Consider the following 14,822-nt stretch of genomic DNA (forward strand, 5'->3'; position numbering starts at 1 on the left):
TTTCCTTTGCATGCCACACTGGAGCTCAGGAAGTTTCAGATTTGAAGCATTTTAGATTATCGGATTAAGGATGCTCAACCTGTACTGCATGATTCCATTCATATGAAACGTCCAGAATAGGCAAATCTACAGAGACAGAAAGTAGATCTGTGGCTGCCAGGCTCTGGAGGGTATGGAGGTTGTGGGGTGATGGCTAAGAGGTGCAGGCCTTTTTTTTGGGTGACAAAAATGTTCTAAAATTAACTGTGGTGGTGGATGTAACTGACAAGTCGGTGAAGGTACTGAAGCCACTGAATTGTATCCTTGAAATGGATGAACTGTACGCTGTGTGAATTATATCCTTTTTTTTTTTTTTTTTTGAGACAGAGTCTCACTCTATCACCCAGGCTGGAGCGCAGTGGCGCAATCTTGGCTTACTGCAGCCTCTGCCTCCCGGGTTCAAGTGATTCTTCTGCCTCAGCCTCCCGAGTGGCTGAGACTACAGGCACGCACCACCACGCCCAGCTAATTTTTCTATTTTTAGTAGAGACGGGGTTTCACCATATTGGCCAGGCTGCTCTCAAACTCCTGATCTTGTCATCTGCCCGCCTCAGCTTCCCAAAGTGCTGGGATTATAGGCGTGAGCTATCGCACCCGGCCTATCCCAAGTCATTTAAAAAATTATTTTGTACTGAATATATCTTGTGCCTACTATTAAATTAGAATCTACTAATTTGTTTCCACTTTCTAAGGTTTCCAACCCATGCTAATGAAAAATAGAAAGATGAGAACGTTTTAATACAACCATTGCCAGACTCAGGAGTTACCTGTAGTTCTTGGTACAGTCTTTTTAACTCCACCGCCGCTGGTCCTGTCAATTTGCCATTGTAAGACTGGAACCCATTCAGTTTTCCTTTCTTTAAATCTTCCAATTGCTGACTAAGCTGATCAACCCTTAAAATTGCAGTCTGTACTTCCTGCTTCTTCTCCTGGAACATGGCACTGAACCTTTCTATTTCAGCAGCTATAATTGCCCACACAAGAAAAGAATAAAACATTTAGTTGATCCTTTTTTTTTTCATTTCTATACATGGAACTTAATTCTAGTATCATTTAGTGCCAGACCTTGGAGAAGGCTGTGATATGCAGAATCCACAACACACTTCAAAAAGCCTTTGGGACACATGTATCTGATTACTCATAAAGCAAACAATTATATTTGCATTAATTCCCGACTATTCTTTAGGGTAATCAGTCCATAAGCTAGTTTGTTCAAGTGACTTAGAAATCTCTGAGACCAAAGGTTTTGTGAAGGCAGGGCCATCCAAGCCTCTCTCGTGCATCACTGTGACTTAAAGTAGGCACAGACTAAACCAATGAATAAAATAAGAGTTCATACAGAAAAAAGTGAGCATCAGCATAACTTATCTTAATGCATGGATACAAGTTAAGTTATTCAAGAAAAACAGACCCTCTGAATGAATAAGTCTTGGAGCGCCCCACCCTAATCCAAAGGGCCGCTGGTACCAGTGTAACAAGAGGATCTTTCTACTGCGTCTGAGGGCCGCAAGAGATCTTTTTATTATTTTTGAGACAGGGTCTCACTGTCATTCAGGCTGGGGAGCACTGGCCGGATCATGGCTTACTGCAGCCTTGACCTCCCAGGCTCAAGCAATCCTCCCACCTCAGCCTCTCAAGTAGCTGGGACTACACAATTTTAAGATCACTTAACCTAACCCACCCATCCTTTTAGATGCAAATAACAGAGCAAAACTTGAGCACACTTGCTATTTAGTCCTGTGAATTTGTGACTCAACTGTCAGGCAGTTAGACTATGTTTCACTGGATCTGGGCCTGGTGAGACTGGTGTTGAGGGGGTGTTGCAGGCACGTACACAGATTGCCGTTCATGATTTTGCTGTAGTCGACTTGTCCTCTCATGGCACGAATTTTCTTCAGCTTGTTCTCCTGGGCTTCAACTCGTTCTTTCAATTTCTGAAGCTTTTCATTTTCAGAAATAGACTGCTGCTGACGGCGCTCCTGTTGCTTTAGAAAATGTAAACGCTGTTCCTAACAAAAGAAAGAAAAATGTAACTTTGAAAATTGAAGGCTGGGCGCCGTGGCTCACATCTGTAATTCCAGCACTTTGAGAGGCTGAGGTAGGTGGATCACCTGAGGTCAGGAGTTCGAGACCAGCCTGGCCAACATGGTGAAATCTTGTCTCTACTAAAAATACACAAAGTAACTGGGCGTGGTGTGCGCCTGTAGTCCCAGCTACTTGGGAGGCTGAGGCAGAAGAATCGCTTGAAACCAGGAGATGGAGGTTGCCGTGAGCTGAGATCATGCCATTGCACTCCAGCCTGGGTGCCAGAGTGAGACTCAGTCTCAAAAAAAAAAAAAAGAAAATCAAAACTTATGATTACTTTTATATACTCAAAAAGAAAAATGTGAGAGTATTCTACAGTATCACTCATCTTAAAGAATACTAAAACACTAGAGGAATCTTATATCAGACCATACAAAACTGAAATTACTGGGCGTACCTAAGTATGAAATAGTAAGAGCTGGAGGATTTTTAAGAGAGAGGGTTCTTTTTCTTCTTTTTTTTTTCTTTTGAGACGGAGTCTCGCTCTGTCGCCCAGGCTGGAGTGCAGTGGCATGATCTCGGCTCACTGCAAGCTCTGCCTCCCAGGTTCACACCATTCTCCTGACTCAGCCTACCGAGTAGCTGGGACTACAGGCGCCCACCACCATGCCCAGCTAATTTTTTTGTATTTTTTTAGTAGAGACAGGGTTTCACTGTGTTAGCCAGGATGGTCTCGATCTCCTGACCTCGTGATCCACCCGCCTCAGCCTCCCAAAGTGCTGGGATTACAGGCGTGAGCCACCACGCCCGGTGAGAGGGTTTTCTCATGTACACTCATCTACACCAGTTAATATAAGCGCTTCTGCAGAAAACCTTCCAGCAGGAGAACATGCACTAACACAGTCTCCTCTTCACTCTATCACATCCGTGATGTTCCAGTGAGCCTTACTTTCCTGCTGCTACAAAGTGGCTTCCAAGAATCTAATTCATTTCCTAAAGGAAATGAACACTGACCAGCAGAGAATTTTACACTGAAAAGAGATAAAGGTGATCAGTAAGGAGATAAATCTTCAATTTGTTGTGATACTGAACAATCAAGGAAGTGTCTGCTTCTTCAGGATTATTTTCTTCAATAAGGAAACATTTTAGAGTCAAACAATACCAGAACAATCTAAAAATAACAATATATGCAATATTCTTCAATAGGGTTTTCCCTATTAATGTGAAAACATACCTTAAAGAGTCAACATTAAGTATTCATGATCCCATATGTATGCATAAAATGTACCTACATAGGGACAGGTTTAAGGGGTGATTATGAAGGCACTACATACTACACTCTAAGGTAAAACAATATGTGCTTAAATATTTAAGATGTAGCATTAACTTGTGATTTACATTACTGAAAATATCTACAACTATTTTGAACAGCAATACTCTTGGATCAATATTTGGAAAAAAATAAAAAGCAGAATTAGAAAATTTTTACAATGACATAATACTATGTATATTTTATCTTAGAAATCTTATCAATGGGATAAAGTACTTTCCAATTGAACTTAACTTTTAATCATTTTCTCATAAATCCAATAAATATTGAGACAACTTTTTAAAACAAGTCCAACCCAAATTATTATTTACATAAAAGTGGATAGTACAATGAAGTATACAGTCATTCAATAAATTTTAAAAAATCAGATTGGACATTTTAGTCATAAAGAAAATCTCTCTACAGAAGAAAGCAATAAGAACCTAGTTGGTAATGTTTAAATGTTATCTTTAAAGCCAGTTTGGAATTTTTTTTTCTTTTTTTTTTTTCATTTTGAGACAGAGTCTTGCTCTGTCACCCAGGCTGCAGTGCAATGGCGTGATCTCAGCTCACTGCAACCTCCACCGCCCGGCTTCAAGCGATTCTCCTGCTCAGCCTGAGTGGCTGGGATTACAGGCGTTAGCCACTACATCTGGCTAATTTTTGTATTTTTAGTATAGACAGGATATCACCATGTTGGCCAGGCTGGTCTCGAACTCCTGACCTCAGATGATCCACCTGCCTCAGCCTCCCAAAGTGCTGGGATTACAGTTATAAGCCACCACGCCCGGCCAGTTTCGGAATATTTTAAGATCATTTACAACATGAATCATTTCCAGCAGGCATGTGTGATACATCTGATGTTTCAATTAAATATGACTAAACCATTACTTAGGAAGATTCGAGTTTCAATAACCAGTGTAGAACTCAGTATATATAATAAGCATTATTTATACCCCGCACTGTAATAAACCAAACAAGTCCAGCCTAGAGTAGCACATTGGGAAGCCCCATTAACCACCTGTCATTGTCTTCGTGGCCCTGATCAGTGTTTTCATCACGGATTGCTGCTTTCTTCTTGAACACTAATACCAACGACATAGCCAAGAACATACCCAGAGGCAAAAGGAGATAACAAAAGCACCCTTTCTTCCCGATTTCTTTGTTTTTTTTTCTTTTGAGATGGAGTCTCGCTCTGTTGCTCAGGCTGGAGTGCAGTGGCACAATCTCGGCTCACTGCAAGCTCTGCCTCCTGGGTTCACACCATTCTCCTGCCTCAGGCTCCCGAGTAGCTGGGACTACAGGCGCCCGCCACCATGCCTCGGTAATTTTTAAAAATATTTTTAGTAGAGACGGAGTTTCACCATGTTAGCCAGGATGGCCTCGATCTCCTGACCTTGTAAGCCGCCCGCCTTGGCCTCCCAAAGTGCTGGGATTACAGGAGTGAGCCACTGCACCCAGCCTTTTTTACTTTTTAATACAGGGTCTCACTTACTCTGTCACCCAGGCTGGAATCAGTGGCATGATCTTGGCTCACTGCAACCAACTCCTGGGCTCAAGTGATCCTCCTGCCTTAACCTCCCACGTAGCTGGGACCACAGCCACATGCCACCATGCCTGGCTAATTTTTACTTTTTGTAGAGACAGGGTCTCACTATGTTTCCCAGGCTGGTCCTGAACTCCTGGGCTCCAGCAATCCTCCTGCCTTGGCCTCCCAGAGTGCTGGGATTACAGGCAGGAGCCACTGTGCCTGGCCCCTTTCCAAATTTTATCTATGATTTTAATAAGGTCATCAGTTTCCTGTTTGGGGTGTCTATTGTATGTGTCAAAGGTGAGATGCTCTTGTTCTGATAGCTTCCCAACTTCCAGAAACTACAGTATGCATATATTATTATGGAAGTGATAACAAAGAGAGAAAGACTGCATTTAGCACTCCTATGGCATGGTCCTATTTTATAAGCGTTACCCAAGAATATATTAACCCCAGTCTAAAATGATGGTTAAAGAAGGTACTTTTTGAACAATGTTTCAATACCTCTTTTTATAACTTACCTTGGCAACCAACATCTGCTGCTGATTTTCAATCTGCTGCTGTTGCCTAGCTGCCATATCTTGGAGCTCTGAGAGGGTAAGTTCAACACGTGGATTCCCAACCTAAACAAAAAGCACTTATTTTGGAACATAAGTTTATCTGCATAATTGTCTTTCTCTAGTGTCAAAACTCACACATATCAGGACTTTAGATAGGATCCCTAGAAGTGAGGAGAGTACCAACTTGTTTATTTTCTTGTAAGAACTTTTCCTAATTGTTGACTGCTTTTATGAAATATAAATAACTGTTTTTCTAATGCATAAACATCAGATACTGTATTTAGTAAGGGCTCAAGTTTAAGCAAACATTTGCAAATGTGTATTATGAGTGACATTCCTCCTTCTGGAATGACAATTTAGTAGGTATATTTGAGCAAATGGGGCTGTCAAATGTTTAAGGATACACAACCAAAAATATAAATATGCAGGTAACGCCTAAGAACAAATGTCATCTCACTATCACCTGATCTCAGGAAATGAAAATACGTAACAAGTTCTAATATATGAATAACTCACTAAAAACACCATATGCATGACTTACATGAAGAACACATCATCCGAGAGAATTACATATGTGAAATCAACATGCAAAGTAACATCTAGAGGAATGCAGTTGGCTGTTTCTCCATTCTCCAATCTCTGTCAATGATGCCCTGAACTAAACACTTTACATATATGACCCATTTCGGCCTCAGAATGACCAATGAGGTGGGTACTGTTACATCCCCGTTTTACAGATAAGAAAACAAGCACAGGGCAGTCAGCTTGTGAGGCAGAGCAGAGACACAGAGTCCATGTTCTCGACTGTTACTCATAGTTCATTACTTACTAAGCCCACACCACGTGCACTGTGTACTGTGACAGACATGCTATGAGCATTGTGCCATATGCTCTTCAAAACAAATCTGCATGGGGTTGTGGGGGTTATGTGAGCCCCCACTCTGGGTGAGGAGCTATGGGGGTGAGGGGAAGGAGCATGCCTAGAGGTACGCAGCTCATTAAAGCCCTAGAGCTCCACTCTCACAAGCCCATCTCTAAACCCTTCAGTTCTGAGCAGGGAGGCCACATAGTTCCTCCTCAAGCTCCCACGTTCTACTTCTAGGTTCATATATACTCTTAGGATACCTTCACCTTCTGCCACCCTTAAACCTCTTATAATTCTTAATAGTCAGTTACAGTTCCTGTTCCTCCAGCTCCATGTCTTCCCAAACTTTTATGATGTTTGAGCACATTCTTGACTCTTGAAACATGGGATCAGGATTTAACAGTCTTTTTTTTTTCTTCTTCTTGAGACGGAGTCTCGCTCTGTCACCTAGGCTGGAGTGCAGTGGTGCGATCTTGGCTCACTGCAACCTCCGCCTCCTGGGCTCAAGCAATTCTCCTGCCTCAGTCTCCCGAATAGCTGGGACTACAGGTGCCCACCACCACACCCGGCTAATTTTTGTTATTTTTAGTAGGGACAGGGTTTCACCATATTGGCCAGGCTGGTCTTGAACTCCTGACCTCGTGATCTGCCTGCCTTGGCCTCCCAAAGTGCTGGGATTACAGGCATGAGCCACCGCGCCCGGCTGGATTTAACAGTCTTAACTGGAACCACCATTCTGTTTATCTAAAAATCCTGAAAAAGCAATACGGTACAAGATTTTTTTTTTTTTTTTTTTTTTTTTAATTTAGAGACTGAATCTCACTCTGACACCCAGGCTGGGGTACAGTGGTGCAATCACTGCAGCCTTAAGCTATCCTCTCGCCTAGCTAGGACTACAGGCACAAGCCACCATGCCTGGCTGATTTTTAAAATTTTTTGTAGAGGCAGGGGTCTCACCATGTTGCCTGTGCTGGCCTCAATCTCCTGGGCTCAAATGATCCTCCCACCTAGGCCTCCCAAAGCGCTGGGATTACAGGTGTAAGCCACTGTGCCCAGACTTAAACACTTTTTGACTAGAGTAAAACTATGTCTATTCAACAAATCTTTCAATTAACATTAATTTTATAATTTCACAACTTGAAGAAAAAAAAAAAAACAAATCAAAAACTACCTTTCTGGTCTCCCCCACCAAAGGCTTCACAAAACAATGAAAAGAGGATAGAAGAGAAATTTAACTGTCTGGTGTTCTGATGTTTATATCTATGAATAAGATAGAGCTTATTAAAATATTTTACTTACCTAAACCAAAAAGTATTTTATTTGCCAATACATACATTTATACTCTTTATGTTGCATGTGTTTTTCCAAGTACAAAATTAAGATATGCCATCTTGTCATAGGTAATTCATTGTATCTTATATATCAACTTATAATGTAATGAAATTTTATGGAAGATCTTACATATAGAAAGGTGTAATAAATCATTATGTACAGCTGAATGAATTATTTCAAAGTGAATATGCCTGTGTGATTTAATTGTATTTAAATGGGTTATAAAAACATAAGCTACCATAAACCTGTAAGTCAACAAATACGTAACAATTTTAGTAACTGTGCGATGTGAAAATTTGGGAAAAAAGAAGCACTTTTTCCACAATTTCAAAGAAAATGAAAACCCTTCAATGCAAACTGGATTTTTTAATAATAGGCCTATCACTGTATTATATGCAAACTATCCCTATTTACAATTTTAAATTTTTTATACAAACTCAATTTATTCAAACAAACCTATTATCTAATTCTTCCCTATTTCTCTTCATTGATTGCATCTAATAAGAAGAAGTCAAACCCTGTTCCCTCAGGCAATTCAAGGTCCCTAATTATGGTAGAGTTGTCGGATGAGTTCAGCTCCAGGTCACACGGTGCACAAGCCACTTCCAACAACTAAGTTAAATTAGCAGAAAAGTTTTCTCAGCAACAGTCAGGCAGGTGCCTACAAATACGGGACCCCCAAAAAGGAAACATCCCACCAGCCTTAAACCTGCTCCGATGATCCCTTCGGCAGGGACTACCACCTGTGGCCCCAGGGATCCAGATCTCCTCCAACACCGATGTTCACTACCTGAACTCTGGGTTCCAGGAACACTGTTTCTGCTCCTCATGAACCCAGCTCACTCTCCAGCCTCACGGCAACATCACTTGTTTTCCACAATAAACACGGCCCACCCCTGCTCAGGTCTAGCTAGCCTCCCACCCCAACCCCAGCATGAGCAGAGGGAAATAGTTTTTATTATCACTTATCTGATCATATCACTGCCTTCTTTCTCCAAACTTCCACAAATCTACTTGCAGAAATAAGAGACTTCATTAGCTAGCTTACAAAATTTTTATAAACAAAATATTTGTCTCTCCAAATATTAGTAATAAGGCTAGTCTTACATTCTATTTAATGTACTATTGAAATATTTTGCTAATATGTGGCCAGGCATGATGGCTCACGGCTATAATCCCAGTTCATGAGTTTCAGACCAGCCTGGACAACACGGTGAACCTCATCTCTACAAAATACACAAAAATTAGCCAGGAATGGTGGCGGGCACCTGTAGTCCCAGTTACTTGGGAGGATGAGGTGGAAGGAACGCTTGAGCCTGGGGGGTTGAGAATGCAGTGAGCTGTGACTGCACCACTGCACTCCAGCCTAGGGAACAGAGCAAGACCCTATATAAAAAAAAAAAAAAAGAAAGAATTTTGCTATGTGCCAAAAAGTAGTAAAGACTACAATTTTACCTATGAACAGAGGAATTCATCATATTACATACCTTATCCAATACCTGTCCAGTTAATGACTCTTCATTATTGCAGTTCTTGAAAAACTATGCCATTTTTTTTTTCGTATAATTAATCTTTCACCTAGAAGCACTACATAGGCCGGGCGCTGTGGCTCACACCTGTAATCCCAGCGCTTTGGGAGGCCAAGGTGGGCGGATCACGAGGTCAGGAGTTCAAGACCAGCCTGGCCAACATGGTGAAACGCTGTCTCTACTAAAAATACAAAAAATTAGCCGGGCATGGTGGCAGGTGCCTGTAATCCCAGCTACTCGGGAGGCTGAGGCAGGATAATTGCTTGAACCCAGGAGGCGGAAGTTGCAGTGAGCCAAGACCATGCCACTGCACTCCAGCCTGGGCAACAGAGCAAGACTCCATCTCAAAAAAAAAAAAAAGAAAAAGAAAAAAAAAAGAAACACTAAATAATGCTCTATAAGGAGTGGTATTTTGACATTACAATTTCAGGCAAATATACATACTAATTTAGTCAACCCAATTGTTCCTAGTCAGAGAACAGACTCTGGTACAGATTTGAATTTTGTGTCATGCTTGGATAAACCCAAAATATTCTGCTTTTGCTTGGCATACATATGCCAAGTGCCTCAGAGGCAGGGGAGCATCTCCGACGCCTGTTTTGTGGTGCACATGTGCTGGCTCTACCTGCTCTGAAGTGCTCTCTTGTTTAGCTTTTGTCACCCTGAAGTTGCTTTCCCGTCCTATAACTTTATTTTTATTATAAGTTCAGTCACAGTGCAATCTCCCCAAACAGCATCATCATAACCCAGAGAAGAGAGAGAACATGTGTATGTTTAAAGGAGCTAAGCTACAGCGTAAACGATGGAGGTTTAACTATGAATGGTGCTTTTTCCTTCAATGCCTAACATACATTCCTTTGTGATTACAAAATCAGTTAACAGAAAAGACTAGTGGATTTTGTCAGCAATTAAACATCTACTGGCAAATGGGTCACTTCAGATGTCCCTAATCTTGATATGCTGATTTTAATATTCAGCCAAATTACTTCATTATGGTTATAATAGACAAGAACATCTCACATCGGGGCCTGTTGTGGGGTGGGGTGGGGGAGAGGGACAGCATTAGGAGATATACCTAATGTTAAATGACGAGTTAATGAGTGCAGCACACCAACATGGCACATGTATACATACGTAACAAACCTGCATGTTGTGCACATGTACCCTAAAACTTAAAGTATAAAAAAAAAAAAAAAGAATGTCACCATAATATTATTTGGAATAGGCAGCCACTGCTGCAGCCTCTGGAAGCCTGAAAAATGGGAACCAAGAGCAAGAGAACGACTCAGTCCCTGGGTGTCGGCGGTGGCCGTGGGGGTGAGACGGATGGGGGTGGAGGCGCTGCTGCTGCGGGGGCAGGTGGTGGCGGCGGCCGCCCACTCCAGTCATGCTGAATAAAAACAGGAAGGAGAAAGAATCACCAAAAGCAGGGAAGAGTGGAAAAAGTTCAAAAGAAGGACAAGACAAAGTAGAATCAGAGCAAATTTCCATCAGGACAAACAGCCTTGTTGCTGTCCCCGTCTACAGTATCTGCTAAATAAAAGTACCAGTCTCTCAGACAAACGGCAAAATTCTTCAAGGTTTAGTGCAAGCAATAAAAGAGAACTTCAAAAACTACCATCCTTAAAAGATTCGCTGTCACCAGCACTTTGTGAAGGTTCCTGGGGTGGCCTGCAGCAGCTTTTCCCGCAGCTCCCTCACACTGCCACCTTATGACAGGGATGAGATGGACCCGGATTTCAGAAACAATAAAATGTGGAATGTGTCCATGAAATAGGGTTGAAAGGTTGACTTGGAACTCAGTGGGCCTGTTGCTTTTCTCTATGAAACATCTGTAGCTTCTTACCACAGTGGGTCCATTTAGAAAGGGGTATCTGTTAACTAGTACATGGTCATTGTTTAATGGACCTTTTAATCTCTTCCTTATCAGTGGAGGTTATGTCTCCTTATAAGTTCATTTATTCTTTTGACTGTTCTGTTTGTGTTCAATATTATTCATCTGCACTTTTATCTTTAATTATCTTACGTCTTTTATTTCAACCTTTTCCTCATTTATTGAGTAGAGAGTTCACTTATTTTTAGTTTGCTTTTTAATCATAAAAGAATTTAAAGCCACATATTCATTCTGAGTGTAACTTTCAGCCCTATCCCTAGATTTTATTTTTTCCTAACTTTTCAAGTCATAGGTTTTTCTTTTTTAGAGTTAATTGAGGCATAATTTACATATCCTAAAATTCACCCATTGTAACTGGAAAATTTAGTTATTTTAGCAAATACATAGAGTTGTGCAACCATCACCACAATTCTGTTTTAGAATGTTTCCATCTGCCTCCAAAAGTTACCTCGTGCCATTCACCATTAAGTTCCCCTCCGGGCCCCAGCTGCAGGCACCCACTGATCTGCTGTCTGTCTCTAGACTTACTTTCTTCCGGACGCTTCATATAAGTGAAGTCATACCATAGGTAGTCTTTTACACCTGCTGTGAGGTTTTTGAGGTTCATCTGTGTTGAGTGGTTTCTTTTTAATGCTGCATCATATTCAGTCAGATGGATACACCACAATTTGTTTATCCGTTCACCAGTTAATGGACATTTGGGCTGTTTCTTAGCTGGTATGAGTAACAGTGCTGCTGTGCACATTTGCATAGAAGTCTGTGCGAGCAGATATTTCATTTCTCTTGAGTAGATACCTAGGAGTGGAATTCCTGGCTTGTATGGTGAGTTTATGTTTAGCTTTTTAAGAGACTGCCAAACTGTCTTCCAAAGTGATTGCACTATTTTACATTTCCACCAGCAATGGACACCAGTGTGTCCACATTCTTGCCAATATTTGTCCTTTTGCTTATAGCTTAATTCTTGTGGATGTGTAATGGTGTCTCACTGTGGTTTCAATTTGCATTTCCCCAATGACTGGAAATGTTAAGCATCTTTTCACATGCCTGTTAGCCACCTGTCTCTCTTCTTTGATGAGATGTCTATTTTTAAGTTGCTTGTCTTCTTGTTGTTGAATTGTAACAGTATGTTATCCCAGATATGAGTCCTTCATTTTATCAGAAAATACAATGAAAATTATTATAGAAGTACAAAATACATCCACAATGTTAATTATTGTAGTCAGTAGATATAAGATTACCCTGTTAAGTTGATATGAAAGTTTCAAAATGCTTATTCTCAATTTCTGTTATTCATTGTAAATCTTCAGATTTGTCTATATGTGTTAAACATTTCTTTTGAGCTTTTAATTTCAGGGTTTTTTTTCATTTGTGAAAGTTCTGTTTGGTTCCTTTTTCAGTCTGCAGTGCCATTTTAAAATATTTTCCTATTCTCTTGAACATACCACCAAAACTTGTCGTTTATTTAAATAAAGTAAATACAGCTGTTTTTTTTGTTGTTGTTTGAGATGGAGTCTCGCTCTGTCGCCCAGGCTGGACTGCAGTGGCGGATCTCAGCTCACTGCAAGCTCTGCCTCCCGGGTTCATGCCATTCTTCTGCCTCAATCTCCCGAGTAGCTGGGACTACAGACGCCCGCCACCACGCCCGGCTAATCTTCTGTATTTTTAGTAGAGATGGGGTTTCACCGTGTTAGCCAGGATGGTCTCGATCTCCTGACCTCGTGATCCGCCCGCCTCGGCCTCCCAAAGTGCTGGGATTACAGGCGTGAGCCACTGCGCCCAGCCAACACAGCTGTTCTATAGCCTGTGTCAGGTCATACCAGTATCTGAGGTGTTTGTCACATTTTGTTCGTGATGTCTTATTTCCTTGTGTACGTGATTTTTAAAAATTGTATACTGGTCATTGTATTCAGATTATTTGAAATAAACTGTAACCTAGAATCAAAAAAATATATATTATTTGGAATAAAAAATTCCCTAAGCTTTCAAGCTCCAGTGAGATGACATGAAATAGTTCAACAGTTTCATGCTCGTTCCTTTTTGCACTTAGTTTATACGAGAACACACCTTGCCAAAACATCCACTTCTGGCCTCTCTCCATCAAACTCCTCTCTCTCCTTCCAAGCCTGGCTTCCTCCCTAAATTCCCTATTTCTATGAATGGCTCTAGCCTTTTTCCAGAAGCCTCACCAGCAACATCTTTGATTGAGCCATCCTTGCCCTAAATAAAAGCTGCTGCTCGAAAGTGCTCTTCATGACCTCCCACATCTGTGCTTGCCACTCCGTTCTAGAACCAATACTTTCCTGTGAGCATATCTCACTCATGCTCTTCCTGCTGCCCACAGTGCCCTTCCCCCACTGCTTCCTAAACTCTGCCTATCACTTAAGACCTAGGAGGCAATGCCATCTGCTTCCTGAAGTTCTTCCTGATTCTTTAAGGACTCTCTCATACCATTGTTTTGATATTCAGGATGTTTATTCACTTTCAGAGATGGGAAGAACTCAGTACTTTTTAAAATGAATTCTTGAATTCATTCTGGAGATTCATCAATTAACATGTAATGAATGCCTGCTGCATATCAGACATTTATATATACCCAAGTTTACAGTTGTCTTAGATGATGCTTACAAAAACTCTAGGAGGAAATTTTTATTTTATTATTATTATTATTATTATTATTATTATTATTTTGAGATGGAGTCTAGCTCTGTCACCCAGGCTTGAGTGCAGTGGCGAGATCTCGGCTCACTGCAACCTCCACCTCCTGGGTTCAAGCGATTCTCCTGCCTCAGCCTCCCGAATAGCTGGGACCACAGACGTATGCCACCATGCCCAGCTAATTTTTTGTATTTTTAGTAGAGATGGGGTTTCACCATGTTATCCAGGATGGTCTTGATCTCCTGACCTCATGATCCACCCACCTCGGCTTCCCAAGGTGCTGGGATTACAGGCGTCATCCACCGTGCCTGGCCCCTAGGAGGAAAATTCTTAAGCTTATTTTATAGGTGAGAAAGCTAAGGCTCTGGGCAGCTGGTTGACTGGCTTTCCCACGCTTAAGTGTCAGGTCAGTAGCAGTGCCAGGATCCTAGCCACATCTCCTGACAGCAAGCAGGCACTCTTTCCATCACATGGGAGGTGATGTCCTCGCTACCTGGCTGCAGCTTGGTATACGTGGTTGCTCCTAATCAACAGCCATTTATTATGTCAAAGGGTAAACACTCTACCAGACACCATGAAGACATCTTAATAATCTAAATCATATGAAAATACTGCTTTTTTGTTTTTTTGAGACAAGAGTCTCGCTCTGTCACCAGCTGGAGTGCAGTGGCGCTATCTCGGCTCACTGCAACTTCCGCCTCCTGGGTTCAAGCGATTCTCCTGCCTCAGCCTCCCAAGTAGCTGGCACTACAAGTGCATGCCACCACGCCCAGCTAATTTTTGTATTTTTAGTAGAGATGGGTTTCACCATGTTGGCCAGGATGGTCTCGATCTCTTGACCTCATGATCCGCCAGATCAAAAAATGATCAAACATCAACAATTTCACATAGTTCGAACTAATGGGAAAGGATTAATTTCTCCCCCTTGAAAAACATAAAAGTTACTTGATTCAAGAATAAAACAATTTTAAAAATAAGATAAATGCAATAATGAGAACTCTATAGGCAACTCTTTATTTTTGGAAGATTATGAGAAGTGACCAAATAGACTTAATGTCACCTGCCCAGGGACCCGAAGGGCTT

General features: G+C 41.4%; 1 protein-coding gene across 5 annotated transcripts in view; it reads right to left on the reverse strand.

Moving 5' to 3' along the window:
* The window catches only part of PPP1R13B (protein phosphatase 1 regulatory subunit 13B), a 113,584-nt gene that overhangs the window by 18,415 nt on the left and 80,347 nt on the right, over positions 1-14,822 (reverse strand). For all 5 annotated transcript variants that reach the window (XM_055361674.2, XM_004055747.5, XM_055361677.2 and 2 more), the window contains exons 5-7: positions 5,426-5,527; positions 1,874-2,048; positions 807-1,003 (exon numbers count right to left, since the gene is read on the reverse strand). In XM_055361674.2, the coding sequence (XP_055217649.2) occupies positions 807-1,003; positions 1,874-2,048; positions 5,426-5,527 (474 nt within the window). The remainder of the gene's footprint in view (positions 1-806; positions 1,004-1,873; positions 2,049-5,425; positions 5,528-14,822) is intronic.

Source organism: Gorilla gorilla, chromosome 15, assembly GCF_029281585.2.
Source record: "Gorilla gorilla gorilla isolate KB3781 chromosome 15, NHGRI_mGorGor1-v2.1_pri, whole genome shotgun sequence".
NCBI lineage: Eukaryota > Metazoa > Chordata > Mammalia > Primates > Hominidae > Gorilla > Gorilla gorilla.